General features: G+C 37.1%; 1 protein-coding gene across 3 annotated transcripts; it reads left to right on the top strand.

Annotated features, from left to right (window-relative positions):
* Positions 1 to 3,574: 3,574 nt before the first annotated feature.
* LOC128028290 (xin actin-binding repeat-containing protein 1-like) lies at positions 3,575 to 13,650 on the top strand. Of its 3 annotated transcripts, none has more exons than XM_052615751.1 (5): positions 3,575 to 3,726; positions 6,327 to 6,459; positions 6,715 to 6,771; positions 7,549 to 12,018; positions 12,447 to 13,650. In XM_052615751.1, exons 4-5 carry the CDS (start codon positions 7,549 to 7,551, stop codon positions 12,447 to 12,449), a joined length of 4,473 nt encoding a protein of 1,490 aa, XP_052471711.1. In that variant the 5' UTR covers positions 3,575 to 3,726; positions 6,327 to 6,459; positions 6,715 to 6,771; the 3' UTR covers positions 12,450 to 13,650. The 3 variants fall into 3 exon arrangements, with proteins under 3 accessions (XP_052471711.1, XP_052471712.1, XP_052471713.1); XM_052615752.1 differs by having other exon boundaries at positions 6,715 to 7,398; XM_052615753.1 differs by lacking the exons at positions 3,575 to 3,726; positions 6,327 to 6,459; positions 6,715 to 6,771 and having other exon boundaries at positions 7,423 to 12,018.
* The last annotated feature ends 1,979 nt before the right edge of the window (positions 13,651 to 15,629 follow it).

Genomic DNA, 15,629 nt, shown 5'->3' with positions numbered 1-15,629 from the left:
GTTAAGCAACACAAGTAATAATTTTGATAAACTTACATGTTAGAGATTATTATATTTAAACAAATGTATAATGAATTCATTACCTATGATTCATAACGTTAATTACAAATGTGTGGGAACGAGATCGCCATCTAGTGGTGAATAACGACATTAAACATGGGTTCCCTGTTCACTAGCATATGGCAGTGAGCAAGAGAATTTCGTGAGGAAATCAGAAAGATTTTCGAAGCGATGCATGAAGGGAGAAAGCTTTGTCTAGACTAACAGTTGACAGATCACCATAGGCTGTAAATGAGGGACTTTGTCCTGTGTGACAGGAGTGTCTAGTGAGTGATGCTCTAGTTCACACTGCTCAACGTAACAGAAGTAGCGCATGACTGATCGCTTAAGATAACTCTCTAACTAAAGATGAACTGATGTTATATTTTGTCAGTATGTTTTTTTTTTTGGGGGGGGGGGTAGTTAAAGTCATCCTTAAGCTCGTGCATTACTCAAATTTATGCTGATGAACCTTTAGTCATACTAAATGAACTGCAGTAGCTGTGTAGTTTTTCATCATTCCTGTATGCTTAAGGACTAACTCCTCTTCTAGTCTCTCCAGAGATTCTCTCCGAAAGACCCAGTTCCCGAAGTGTGCGTGTGTGTGGTTCACCATCCCTCCAAGAAGTCACCACCTTACCTGCATGGATCCAACCTCCATGTCACTCCTCACTACCTGCTCCTCTGCTTGTGTCTCATTAATAAAACATCTTCATCTGTTACTCCTCAGCTTCCCGAGTGATCTGTAACATATATATTCTAATAATATAATTTCTTTATTATCACTTTTTATCTATACTATATCTATATCTATACTTTTAACACATCCTTTCTGACTAAAAGTATTGATTTTATTTATTTTTTAAAAGAAAGAAAAAAAAATACTGACCCAAAATTACTGACCAGTAGTGTATATTGTTATTACAAAATACATACAATATATAAACTTTTTTTTTTTTACTTTTTATTCATCAAAGTATCCTAAAAAAGTATCACATGTTCTGAAAAAATATTAAGCAGCAGAACTGTTTCCAACTTTGATAATGAATCATCATATTAAAATGATTTCTAAAGGATCATGTGATAATGATCCAAAAAAATTCAGCTTTGCATCATATAAATAAGTGATAATTTAAAGTATAATAAATTTAAAAACAATTATTTTAAGTTGTAATAATATTTCACAATATTATTGTTTTTTTTCTGTATTTTTGATCAAATAAATGCAGTCTTGATGAGCAGAAGAAACTTCTTTCAAAAACATTAAAAATAGTAATGTTTCCAAACTTTTGGTCTGTACTGTATATATATAGTCTCTATGTGTTTTCTCTTCTAAGATAAGCTTTACCTTGAGAAGAAGTCAATCTCTTAAGAGCGTCTTTGGAGGTCATAGTTCACGGTCTACATCAGAGGTATTGTTTCGGGACCGAAGGACACCTGTTTTTCAACTTGTGGAAAGGTAAATATGCTGACTATCAAATTCCATGCACCATATTCCACCTATACCCACTCTTTTCCCAACTTTGTTGAAGTTTATGGCCTAAACCTAACTGTTTTTTGCTAGGTATGAAAGCTGTGTGGACCTCATAGATGTCGACAGGGAAGAGGCCTGGTCTAAGGTATACTCACATTGATTGTTTGTATATTAAGTGGAAATGCAAGACCTGGTGGGCCCTAACACTCAGAGGCTCCTGTTTGAGTCAAAGAAGTATACCAGCAGCCCTAAGCTCAACGTCACACCACAGGCCAAGAGCAGCCCAGTGAGTCACATTACCTCACAGTGGAGGAAGGCACCGACCGGGTGGGAGAAAGTCTATTCTGGTGCTACTACTGCCACCAATGCCCAAAATGACAAGACTCATCAGGTGAGTGTAACAGTCACATCATGTTTATTTCTGGTTGTGTTTGTGCAACATGGACAGTCATGACTCAGGAAAGGAGCATGTATGCTTTTCTCCTAATGCAATCACTGTCAAGTGTTCAGCCCAGGGTCATTATCATTAACTATACCTAAAACTTCATCTCTTAAAAACATTTTTGTTAACTGATATAAATCTGAAATACAATTTTAAAAAGTATATATTAGATGTTTACATTGAAGCACTACAATTATCTGGAAATAAAAAGTAAAACTGAACTAAATAAATAAATAAATAAAAGCACATTAAACACAAATATATTTAAAAAGAATAAAATGTAAACCAAAATATTGATTAAAATATATAAGTAATATTAAAATCGCACTGTTTCAGAGTCCATTCAATAGGAGCTGACACATTGTAAAATTATGTTATTATCATAAATCATTAATATTACTTATATCATAAAAACCTGAGATGAGCAAGAAAATGCTTAGTTATATGTAAATAAAACAGATATGAAAATGTCAAAGGGTTTAGAGTCAGTTCAATATGAATTAACACATTTTTTTATTAAATAAAAGGTAAAATAAATCAAAAATACCTTAATAATAATAATATCTACACTATTCGGTCTTAAAAATTTAAAATAGGATAAAACAATTATTCATTCTACCATAATATTATTAATACTATTATTATAGTAAATATTCATATAACTTAATACTAATATAATAATAATATTTTTTATAATTATAATATAATATTATATTATAAAAATCTATTTTTTATGACCTCGATAGAAGGAAAAAAACTTCAACGAGACAATGAGAAGGAGGACAGTCAGTGGGGTTCCTGAATATATCAACCGATCCTCCACTGGACTGAATGGTAAGTTGATTCATATATTATTAAAACAACTAGTGTAAATGAGTGAGCATATTTACCAGTTATTTCATTCTTTACTCAGCTGTGATGTTAGTCAGTAGCTATGAGGTCAAAGGTCATGTGAATTTATGCCCTGTGTGAGACAAAACCTTGGCATCTAAAGTCTTCCTACACAAGCGCAGAGCCATCTGAAGATCCTGTAGAGAAGGAATCTTCCGGCTGTGTCTGTGTTAAAAATATTCACAAGTATAGTCTTATCCACAATATTTCCCACAACACATAGAGACTATATTAAAGCTTATATAACTTCAACAGAACAGTGTTATTATAGCCTCAGAATACCACAGGCTCTGTTTCAACAATTCGTGAAGTATTAATACTCACAAGTACATTTATGGGTTTAATCTGTGCCTTAATTATTTTGAGATGCATTAGCAAGCTCTGTCAACCCCATCAGACATCACTGGGCATGACGTTCCTATTAGCAGTGTTCAGTTTTAGGATTTAATTTGTAAACAGTTAAAAATAGAGATGTTACATGAGACTCTTTCTAAACAATCAGCCAAAAGCCACTGAAATTCGTTCAATTAATTTGTAATTCAGTACCTTTCAAACATCTGATGGCATTAGGAAGCAAATCTAGGCTAATGTGGGAATTGTGGGAATTATGCTTAAGGGGGTTCCCTGCACCCCAGTCATTTCCAGAAGCCCTGATTGACTCAGGCTTGTGGAATACCACCCATGCTGCTTCCAAAATAGCAGGCTGGCCTCATCCCTGCCCAGCAGTGATAAAAATCAGCTGTCACCCATTAGGGAGGGACAGAGTGAGATAGGACTACCACGACAGACAGCATCAGAGTCAGACGAACACTCACAGAGACACACAACTCATCACCTGCGGAAATATACAAGACCCAGGCTGGAACCTGCGATTCACTCTGTGAGTACACTACAGTGGACAGGAAGGATGTGAATAGTATAAATTAGAATACTATAATATAAACGTAATGCATATTGAATAAATTAAATATGACAAATTTAAATATTGTAATTCTGATTTGAAAATTGTTCCTTAATTATATATGATGGTCATGTTGTCGATGATTCAGCCAGCAAATTTAGAAAGATCCATTAAAGTTGAGCTACATGTCTTTAATGTAATGATAATTCCCTAAAATGTTTAATAATTAACCCCAAGTAAAGGAAACAAGGGCAGTTACATATTTAACCTGGGCTGTAATAACAAGGATGTTAAAGTAAAAAATATATATACACATTAATGTTAAAAGGTTTCAGGTTGGTACTATATTTTCATATTTTTGAAAGTAGTATATTATGCTTACCAAAGCTCCATTTATTTGACCAAAAATACAGTAAAAATAGTCATATTTTTACCATATTTCAGATGCATTCTAATTCTTGATTTGCTCAAGAAACATCAGTGTTGAAAACAGTTTCTGGAAACCATGAAACATTTTCCAGGATTCGTTTTATGAACAGCGTTTATTTTGTCTTAACTTTTGTTCAACACAATGCATTCTTGCTGAATAAAAGTTTTCATTTACTGACCCCGAACTGTTGTACGGAAGCGTAAACACCACCTCAAATCGTCTTGTCGAATATGCAGTGTCAACTAAACATGCCTTTATGGATTCTGCCCTTTTATAAGCTATGGCTTTAATTTGGGGTTTTAACAAGACCTTTGAATGCTCACAGGAAACTAAGGAAGGCAGCTGAAGAGAATAAATACCAAGTGTATATCATAATAATTTGGACAGCTGTCAACAGCACAAAGGCACTCACATTCTAGGTCGCTAATAGCTGTGCCCTGAATAGCTGTGAATGGGGGCTCTGTGAAACTTTCATTCATCTGACTTGATCATCTTTGAAATATATATAAGATATCTAATCAATTGTATCACAGATTTAAATAAATGTTTAAACCATTTGACGCACTTCTAATTTAACTGGACATTGCGGGAAAAATAAAGCAGGAAGCGATGATATCGCTCTCTCTCTCTGCTAAACAGTAATGTCTAGCGAGACCCCAGTATTGTATGGCCCTGTTATTCTGCGTGCTCATCCAACTATACAAACGTTTTAAGCTCAGACTCGTGAGTGGCCAGCGATGGGCCCTGTCCTTTTGTCCCATGAGAGCTTACAGTGTGAAAAACAGAGGTATGCTTGAATATAGTCATTAGTTACAGCTGACAGACCTACGCTGCCTCTAGTGCTCCTAGCTTCATAGGGAAAGCATTTGTTTTTATCAAGCTTACAACAGCTTTACTATAATTCGGTGAGTTCTTTTGCTGCTCCAAACCATAATTACATCACACATCACCAATAATTATAAGTGATCTACTGTAATAAGATTTTTCTCAGGTCACATCAAGCACACTAATACAGAAGATACAAAAACAATGTGTTTGATTGTCTGATGAGAACTAATTAATAAACTTCTGTTGCCAGCTAAATAACAGATTTCTGTCATTATAATCTATTTTACCATTCTGAAACCATAACATCTGATAATTTACTCTCTTGGGATATAGTATTGTTTTTGGATCCAGATCCCACTCCCCCCCCCCAAAAAAAAAAAATAATTCTGTGAAAATGCTTCAGTGATGCTAACAAAAATTCACAATTCCGTGGTAAAAAACGCTAAGATCCGAAGCATGAAACAGGGATGCTTTGTCACAGAGTGTTTTGTCGTCTGAGAAAGTGAAACTTTAGAAAGGGTCTGGATTCGGCCAAAACCACTGCTGTTTCTTTATGATGTATTTGCTAAGAAATACAATCAAAGAGTTATAACACACCTGAAAGGTAAACAGACAACTGACTGTAGCAAATGTAAATTAAATTAATTAATCTATGCAAAATATTTTGTAATTACATGTTCATATAGTATGTGTGAAGCAAAAGAGTTTCCATATGTCCTTGAAGTATAATAATAGCCCACAGATAACACCAGCACTAGTCAACATATACACTACTATCAGAGCCACTAAATGGCCAAGGAACTGGGTCTGGTGATACTTGTCTTATTTCTAGCTTACTCCTGAGTTATTATCCAACCTAAAAGGGTTTTAAGAGCATTAGGTTTGTAACTAGTACAAAATCTGCTTAGATAGCATAGGTAGTTTCTGTCACATTTACAGTGCATAGATACTTCACAAACAGCTGTATGTTTGTGTTTTTCTTTCTTTTTAATAGTTTAATGCAAATTAATTAATAATTAAATTGTGATCAAATAAAGAATATAATTAATTCCAAAAATTATATTTTACCAGGTGATACCAAAACAAACGTCATCTACTATCAAAAGCCATAAATTATATATATATATATATATATACATATATAAAAAAGTCAAATAAAACAATGACAAATGGGTTATAATGGATAAACTAACAATTAATGATATACATTAATTTAGATGGCTCCAACAAGTTGTATATGCAATACACGAGTCACTATTTTTAGTTTATAAATCAATTCCAATGTAGTTTTGTAACATTATTTTTTTCCCCTGTGAATTAGACACGAAAAATTTCAAGAAAGACAGAGAACAAGAGCACAAACCTAGTCTCCTATCCCAAGTGTGAAAGACAGATCTGCCCTTTACCTCTCAAAGGTAGCAGCTGCAGACTCCTCAGGATATATCGAACAGCAAGTGAGTGCTCACTGCATCTGTCATATCACTCACAACACACAGGCATCTATGAGGTCAAGTGCTCAGACTGGATCACACACATGCATGCATTGCTGTGAAGTCTGCTACATGCTCTTTTTATAGTACAAGTCTCTTGTTGGCTTGTATTTTCCTTAAAAACTGAATGTATTGTGTGTTAAAACAGCTTTATGCAAATTGTCTTGGGTGTTTTCTATGAAAAATTTGCAGGAATAATTAAGCATGCTTCTTTCTCAGGCTAGTGTGGTCCAGGATCACTTGATCTCAAGTGGAAAGAAGAAAAAACAATACAAGGTATGAACAACAGTTCTGGTTGACTTTCTAAGTCAGGATCATTATGTGAGCCTGCTGTGTGACTAATGACTAATGCTAAGAGGTGCTGCTGTGTGACTAAGTTAGAAACAAATATAATGCAAATTACACAGAGTCTATTGTGACTGTCTTAGTATATAAAAAAGCACCAAGAGCTCATTTAGCAATGCTTTATTACAATATTTCTACACAAGCATGATATGGTACCATTATAATTACATTCAAATCACAGCCATCATAACATATAACATATGCAATATTTGTGATACAATTAAAGTAAATTACACTTTTAATAGGGAAAAAGCCACACGTGTCTAAAAGCCACAGCATGAAACAATTCTTTAGACAGTTTGTAGTCTTTTTGCAACATCTTAATATTTAGATTAACATAAAAATTCCAGTACATTTTATGATATTCCTGCATTTAGTTGCAGTGATTATTGTTGGGTTTTTTTTTTCTCAAAAAATGTTTGGAAATGAAACTGTGTTTGTTGTGGAGCATGCATTTTCTACTAACAAGGCTGAAAACCATCATGAATGAAGTCAAACGTCACATGAATATGAGTGCGGAAAACTAAATCAGCTATTCCCAGCTAAACTCAACAAAAGGTAAATTATGGCTTTTAAGCTTAATGATACTAACATTTTTAAAATGAACTGTGTTTTATTTAAGAGTTTACCATTATGATATGAGTTTACCATAATTCACTGCATTGTGGAAAGTAACTTTAACTTTCATACTTCTTCTTTGCATCCAAGATGGCAGAAGTAGCCAAACAGATAAAAGTGACAGATGCATCCAGTGGAGATGATGATGTTCCTCCTCCACCTCCTCCACCTAGACCTCAGGTTCTGCAATCACTTCAAAAGTCTGAAAGCCAGAACTTCCTGCCTGTACCACCTCCAAAAGAAACCTTCTCAGAGTTCTACCAACAACAACAAAAAAGTGAACTGAAGCGTCTTTTTAAACACATTCATCCTGAACTGAAGATGAATCTTGATGATATTGTAGACGAAGAACTGATAGGTGCAATAAATCCCCAAGCATTGGATACAGCATATCAGGGAGAAGTCCAGTCCATGCGCTGGATATTTGAGAACTGGACTCTTGACAACATTGGAGACCCGCATGAAACTAAAAAGCTTCTCAATGAGGAAAATCTTCCAGGTGGGGATGTGAGGGGCAAATCATCTTTGTTTGAGCATTCAGTGTTTGATAGTCAACGCACAACAGCGGGAGAGAGGCCAGGTGTAGTCAAAGGAGATGTTCGCACGGCCACATGGTTGTTTGAGACACAGCCCCTAGATTCAATAAGTCAGAAAGAGATGGAGAATGAGGAAATGGTGGAGGTCGTACTGAAGGAACCCGTTCAGAAGGGAGATGTGAGAGGTACACGTCTCCTGTTTGAATCCAAACCGCTGGACGCTTTAGGCCGCTGCTGCTCAGTTGAAGACCAACATTTCCTAAAACTCAAATCAGAACTCCAGGAGAACAAAGGAGACGTGAAGAAAACAGTCAAACTCTTTCAAGCAGATCCCAGTTGTGCGATTAGGGATAGCAGTGGCAAAATCCATGAAATCAAATCAATCTGTAGAGAAGAAATCCAGGGCAGTGACTTTAAAACAGCACGTTGGCTTTTTGAAACTCAACCCTTGAACGACATAAATAAACGAGCTGGTGTGCAGATTATTCGTGGGATCTCACTTGAGGAAGCCCAGAAAGGTGGTGTTGATGAGAAAAAATGGATGTTTGAAACCCAACCGCTTGATGCAATTCATGAAGATGCTATGGAAGAACAAAAGTTCAAAGGAATGGTGGAAGACATCTCTGGGGAAGCAGATGTTCATAACAAACTAAAGCTATTTGAAAACCAACCCCTATCATCTCTTAAAGGAAAGTCTGTGGGTGAAATTTCAGAGGAGGAGGCAATTATTGCAGGAAATGTAGGATCCACACTATGGCTTTTTGAAACTCAGCCCATGGATGCTCTGAAAGACAACTATGAGGTGGGACAGCTCCAGAAAGTTGTGGTGTCAAGTGATGAAAAAGGCGAAGTTAAAGACAAAAGGCTGCAGTTTGAGAAATTCCGTGTTGGCAAAACAACAAGGGATAGTGGAAACAAAGTTCAAGATGTTGAGAAAGGAGATGTGAAGACTTTCAAGAACCTTTTTGAAACTTTACCTCTTAGTAACATCTCTGAGAAAGCACAAAATCATATAGACGATATTATAGCTGGGGATGTCAAATGCAACCGTTCACTGTTTGAAACCAAACCATTATATGCACTTAAAGATTGTGTTGGAACTTTCCACAAGGTTACAACTGTCAGTAGAGAAGAATGCATCAAAGGGAATGTACAGAATTACAAATGGATGTTTGAGACGAGACCCTTAGACCAATTTGAAGAAGGTGGTGGAAATGTAGAACTCATCAAGGGCATTACAAGACAAGAGGACATGGCAAGTGATGTGAGGACAGCTAAATGGATGTTTGAAACACAGCCTTTGGATTGCATCAATACAAAGAGTCAGAAAGAAGCAGGTTCAACAGTAACACCAGAAGAATTTCAAAAGGGTAACGTGAAGACATGCAAATGGCTGTTCGAAACACAACCAGTGGACATTTTGTATGAGAAATCAGAAAGGAACCAGGATGTAGAACCAGTGCCAAAAGCTGATGTGAAGTCACACACTTGGTTTTTTGAAACACAGCCACTGGGTAACATTAAAGACAAGGAGGACTTCAATTTGAAATTGAGCAGCACTGTGCAGGGAGACATAAAAAGTGATATGAATGTGAAGACAGTGAAACACCTGTTTGAAACAGAAACTTTGGACAGACTAACAAAGCAAACAGATTCTGAACAAAATGTCAGATATGTCAGTCAGGTGGATTTCCAGTCTGGAGATGTCTCACGTGTCAAGGAAATCTTTGAATCCAAGTCACTTCATGAAATTGGAAGTGAATTTGTCAAAGACTCTAAGGAGCAGAAAGATGAAATTCAGTCTGGATCAGTCCACAAATTCACTTGGCTGTTTGAGAATCAGCCTATCAGTGACATTAATGAGAAGGATGACAAAATCACTTGCAGTGTCAGTGATGTTGAGGGTGGTGATGTTGGAAGCAAGAAGTTTATTTTCGAAACTTTCTCTCTGGACAAAATTCAGGATAAAGACAAACTACTTAAGCACCAGTCAATGAGTGTCGAGAATCCCACAAGCAGTAGTGGAAATGTAAAGTTCAGCAGTATGCTTTTTGAATCCCAGCCGTTATATGCAATAAGAGACAAGGACGGACAGTTTCACGAAGTTACCACTGTAAAGAAAGAGGAACTGATGAGAGGAGATGTCAGGGGTGCAAGGTGGATGTTTGAAACCAAGCCACTGGACACTATTCAAGCAGACAAAGAAATCTACGTAATCCGTGCAGTTACACAAGAGGATGTGTGCAAGGGAGATGTGAAATCAGCACGATGGAAGTTTGAGACTCAGCCCTTTGACTCCATCACACCTCGTGAAGGGCCATCGGTGAGGGTTGTTGAAGATATAGGCAATGGGAAAAGTGTGCAACAAAGCAAGCAACTCTTTGAGACTGATCAAGCAAACCAAAAGAAGTTTGTGCGAATGGTGAGTGTTACAGACGTTCAACAAGGTGATGTACGTACCTCAACCTGGCTGTTTGAGAATCAACCTATTGATACTCTAAAAGGTGAGCCAGATGAGAAGAATACCTTGACAACTGTACATCGAGAGGATAACACAAAGGGAGATGTAAAACGCTGCACTTGGTTATTTGAATCACAGCCCTTAGATAAAATAAAGAATGATGAATCTACTGAAGAGCTTGCCTCATCAAAGGAAGAAATCCCCAAGGCAGATGTCAAAAGCACAACCTGGTTATTTGAGACTACACCGCTGGACAAAATCACTGTAGAGAGTGTGACAGACATACTGTACCGCCTTTGCCATTATTCATTCATTCATTCAAGTGGAATCATCATCCAGGCAAATGATTATAAGTATGTTAACATGGCAAAATATCAGATTGTCCAAAGCGAGGGGCCTAAAGTTCAAAAGGAGGAAGTTGTTGAAGGAAACATCAGGAACATAATGTTGCAGCTACTGTTCAAACCGAACCTGAAACCTAAAGTTGTTCTACTGAAAGAGGATGAACAAGGCAAGATGCACAGCACAGTGCTTGAAATCCCTTTTCAACAGTCTGGATACACAGATAACCCTGAGGCAGAGTGTAAGATGCAAGAAGCAGTTAAAATTATTGAGAACTTGTTCATCCAACAAAAAACTATCAAGACAGGCTTGGTGATGCAAGAGTCTGAAGAAGGGCAGCCAGAGATGACAGTGTATTCCCTCCAGTGTCAAAGCTGCTTGACTGAGTCACAAGACATTGCACGAGGAGATGTCAAATCCACCATAGGCAACCTCCTCGCCACTGTCCACAATCAACAGACCAAAGCATCTTGCAGACTAGAACAAAACGAAAGGGGGAATGTTGGTTTGTATCGAAGCTGCATTGAAAAGGGTGACCTTAAGAGCCTACAGCAAGATCTTTCTGAGGAGGAACTGTCAGCCTCTTGTAGAGATAAAATTGAAATTATTCAAGGTGATGTAAAGGAAGCAAAGCGATACCTAATTCAACAAAGGGAGCAAGCTGAAAGAACAGTCATGGATGTTATACCAGGAGATGTGAAGAATGCCAAAAAGGTTTTCTCAGAGGTCTGCATTGACCTTGGCATTGGAAACTCTGTGCCAAAGGAGGAGATTGTCAAAGGTGATATTTTGTCTGCCATGCAGCAACTTGATGAAGCAATCAAACAGCCAGTCATGGTCCAGAAGGAGGAAATTGTTTCTGGGGACATTAAAGCAACCCTTGAATCCTTGGAGCAGGCAAAACAACAAAGCAAGCATTTGGAGCGTGAGGTCATCAAACCAGGCACTATTTATGATCTGAATATAGAAGCAGAAGAAACGTGCTCAGAAGAAAATGAAAGGACATTAATTAAGGAGGAAATTATTTCAGGGGATGTTAAGGCTGCCAAAAGATCCCTGGAGAGGGCAAAGAACCAAAGCACGAGAGTAGAACGGGAACCTGTCACTCCTGGAAAGCTGTATAATCTAAATGAATCATCTCAGTGCCAAAGCAACACAACAATGGAGCAGTCTACAACATCCACCTTGAGTAACCAGCGGATTACTACAACATTTCAAAAGGTTAGTGACATAGAAAAGGATCAGGGATCCAACGAAAGATGGAAAGTGGGAGACAGTAATAATACATGTTAGTACAGAAAATTACTCAAGAGCGATGGATAACAGACCTCAGGTTTTAGAGATAGAGCCAGATATTGTTAGTGGTGATGTGAAGGCTGATAATCAGTCATCACGAAGTGCTGCAACAGAGCAGAGAAATGTAGTCAGAGATGAAATTGTTAGAGGTAATTTGAAAGAGACACTCCAGTCTCTTAAGAAGTCTAGCATTAATATTTCTAAAGGAGATTTCGAGGCAGCAATGCTATTTAGAGAATCTGGGCAGTCTTACACTGAAAGTAGAATGGCAAATGACTCAGGGACTGTAGCATGCAAGCAGAGTTTTGTTAATTTGCCTTCATCTGACAATCAATTGTCTTTTTCGGTTTCAGTGACCGGAAGTGAGCATCTGACCATCTCAGCACTCAATTCAGAATCTCTTAGCTCCAGTACGGACTATTCAAAGCCCTCTAACAGCAGGAAAAGGAGAACATCCACCACCCATCCCACCAAAAACTGGTAATCAGGTTAAAGATCAGAAGCCAGTTATTCCACCAAAGCCATTGCATATCACCACCAGCTCCAAGCATATTACAGAAACCCCACATGTTTGTCCAAGCTTACTTGGGCATAATAACAAGCAACAGACTCCAGAAATCCCACCCAAAGTTGCTGCCAGCAAAACATTTTTGCAAAAAAAGGAAACAGTAGGAACATGCAAAAATTGTTCAAAAGACAAACTCCAGCGATCCTATGGATTTTCAGGAGATGGAGTACAGTGAGCATTGGGTTCAAAATTCCCACATGCAACAAAATCCATCATTCAGTAAAACAGAGCCTCTTGATGATGGTTCCTTTCCTTGTAATAGAATAAGAATGGAGAAAAATGTGATTCCGAGGATAAATGCGGCAGAAGAGATCAGGATGTGTGTGCAGAGCTATTCAAAGCACATTGATGAATTAACAAGGGGTTTAAGGTTGCACTTCAGAATTTTGGGGAAAAGAAAACAACTACGGACACAACCTCAACAAAAAAACATTAACCTGGCTGCCGAGTTCATTTTGTAGCATTTTTGGTTGATTTTTAGATCCATATTTCTATTTAAAATACATATATGTTAGTTGTATTGGTCCTCATTTTATATGTGTGTACAATAAACAGTTTTATTGTGATGCTTTAAGAGCAAGGGTTTTTGTACTGTCACAATTAAGTGTTAATAAATATTTGTTTCAAATGCCGTGTATTAAAATTATCTATACTTACAAAGCAGTATTTGTTAAAATTATTTTATTACCATGAAGACAAAACTTTAAATTATTATTATTAAACCATTTCTCTAAAATAGCAAGCTATAACAATTGTTTAATTTTTCCCCATAGGAGGATCTTTATGCTGTGTAAATCATAAACTAATATTCCATTTATGTCTATAGTGTTGACATAGTTCCTGTCACCTGCTAAAGAGATGAGCTCTGCATGCCTGATGCCTGTTTACCCAATGGACAAAACGGTGGCAGATAAACTAATCCTACTGTACATAGTAACTGTTTCTGCTGCAAACACTTTAATAAAAAGCTGTGAAATCAATTTACTAGACATTAGTTAAAAAAAGGTTTTTTTTTTTTTCAATCAAACCTGTGATTCATAATGACATGTGAAAATTTACTAGTCAAAAAAGATAAAATACAATCTATATAATCAAATTTGCATTGCATATTTAGAGTTCATCCAATCACAAATCAAATATGATTGATTCCCTAGGAATTTTATTTCACAGTGTGTACTTTAACTTTGATTTTTAACTGGTGTACTATTATTCATTACAGAATTACTCTTTATGGAGAGTACTACTGCCCATCACATTACCATCAATTATTTAAGAAAAAGGGCAACTATGATGAGATGGAGCCAACATGTGTTGATGCAATTGTAGATGACCCCAGAGGACCATCATCTTGACTGCAAAGACACGGCGGTGATCAATTTAAAAGTCCTTACACCAGGAACAAGCTTAGAATTAGTTGGCCAACAGAAAACAAGGGGACCGGACGTAGCCCTGTATCACAAAATACTTCCTCAGCCTCAAGAAGTATCACAATGGTCAGATCACAACAATTCTTTTGCAAGAAGCTCCAGAAATGCTCTTGAACAGAAAAGGTTTAATTCTGGGCTGGATGAAATGGACAAATCAGTTGAGCTGCCAACTCGGATTTATGAGAAGACAAACACATACACCTCTCCCTTCACAATAAAAGGTGGGTTTAATAAAACACTACATTCAGAGGATGTTTATACACCACATCCAAGAGGTTCAAAAACATTGGAAGAGACTGCAGATAGATCTGGAACATGAAGCAAAGTTTCAAAAGGTGGGGAAATGACAAGCAAAGGCTTCAATTCTGTTACATCAACACCAGATTCTGTGAGAGAACACAATTTGGCTGAAGATGGGAAAGTTGATAGCCCAACGGAAATAAAAAAGTCTGTCTGGTTTAATTTCAATTTAATTGTAGACAAGGAAGATAACACAGAGATCACCAGTGAAGGAGCTAAAAGCTCTACTGAGGCTTTTGTTGAACATGCAGTTGTCAATGGTAATGTAAAGAGAGAAATGACAACTTTTGAATCAGGAGTAGAAATAGAGGAATCGACTGTGGAATGTTTAATTGACACAACGCACAATCCATATGGGCATGATTCTGTCGAACATCCAAAAGCTTTAGACGAACAAATGCAGGATACTTTTCTTCCAAATACAGGAATACAGGAAAAACAACATGAGACAAAAACAAATGCAGACGAGGCAAATACAGTACAAGTGAGATGGAAACAATCCTGAATCTTGATGAACTGCAAGTAAATGAAGTCACAGCATGTGGTAAGGAAACATTCAAACCAGGTAGTGAATCATGTGATTTGGAGCAGGTTGCAGAGATGAAGAAAGAGGTGGTTATTGAAAGTAATGCCAAGTCTGTAACCGCCAAAAATCGAGATATGATTAAGGTTGAATCTAAAGACCCTGACTTGTTGGATATGCCTCCAAAATCCGATAATAAAAGCAACACGAAGGTTGCTGACAAAAAGTCCATGGATAAAGGGAATAAAGGGTCTTGGTCTAAAGGTAAAAGCCCTCTTTCCAAACTCTTCACATCTGGTCCAAGTAGGAAAGAGAACCAGTGTGACAAAAAAGGAAAGCAAAAGATCCAATATAAAACCTAGAAATTTACTGGGAAGACTATTTTCATCCTCTGAAACAGAGTCAGAAATAACGAAAACGGCAGATATAAAGATAGAACCTACATGTGAGAAGGAGCCAGAGACAACTGGAGGGACAGAATATGACACTGCATTGATTCAAGAAAATGTTTGTTTATATCTTCCTCTGACTGAGCCCACCTGTCTAGATACACCTCAAGAGCCCATAGAACCAAGACAAAACCAACTAAGTGATGCTGCAGAAGAACTTAATCCAACAGAGGGCATAGAAAAACCCATTTTAATGCTTAATGGATACTCTGGTGATGACACGGTGCCATCAACAGATCTAGAGTCAGTTTAACAAAACAAGCCCGCTT

Source organism: Carassius gibelio, chromosome A2 (assembly GCF_023724105.1).
Source record: "Carassius gibelio isolate Cgi1373 ecotype wild population from Czech Republic chromosome A2, carGib1.2-hapl.c, whole genome shotgun sequence".
NCBI classification, from domain to species: Eukaryota; Metazoa; Chordata; class Actinopteri; order Cypriniformes; family Cyprinidae; genus Carassius; species Carassius gibelio.
The sequence above is the reverse complement of the archived record's forward strand: the minus strand, read 5'-3'. Positions and strand labels throughout refer to the sequence as shown.

What these genes read in the sequence shown, in the direction of transcription:
- LOC128028290 (XM_052615751.1), top strand. Translation starts at nt 7,549, where the DNA reads ATGGCAGAAGTAGCCAAACAGATAAAAGTGACAGATGCATCCAGTGGA.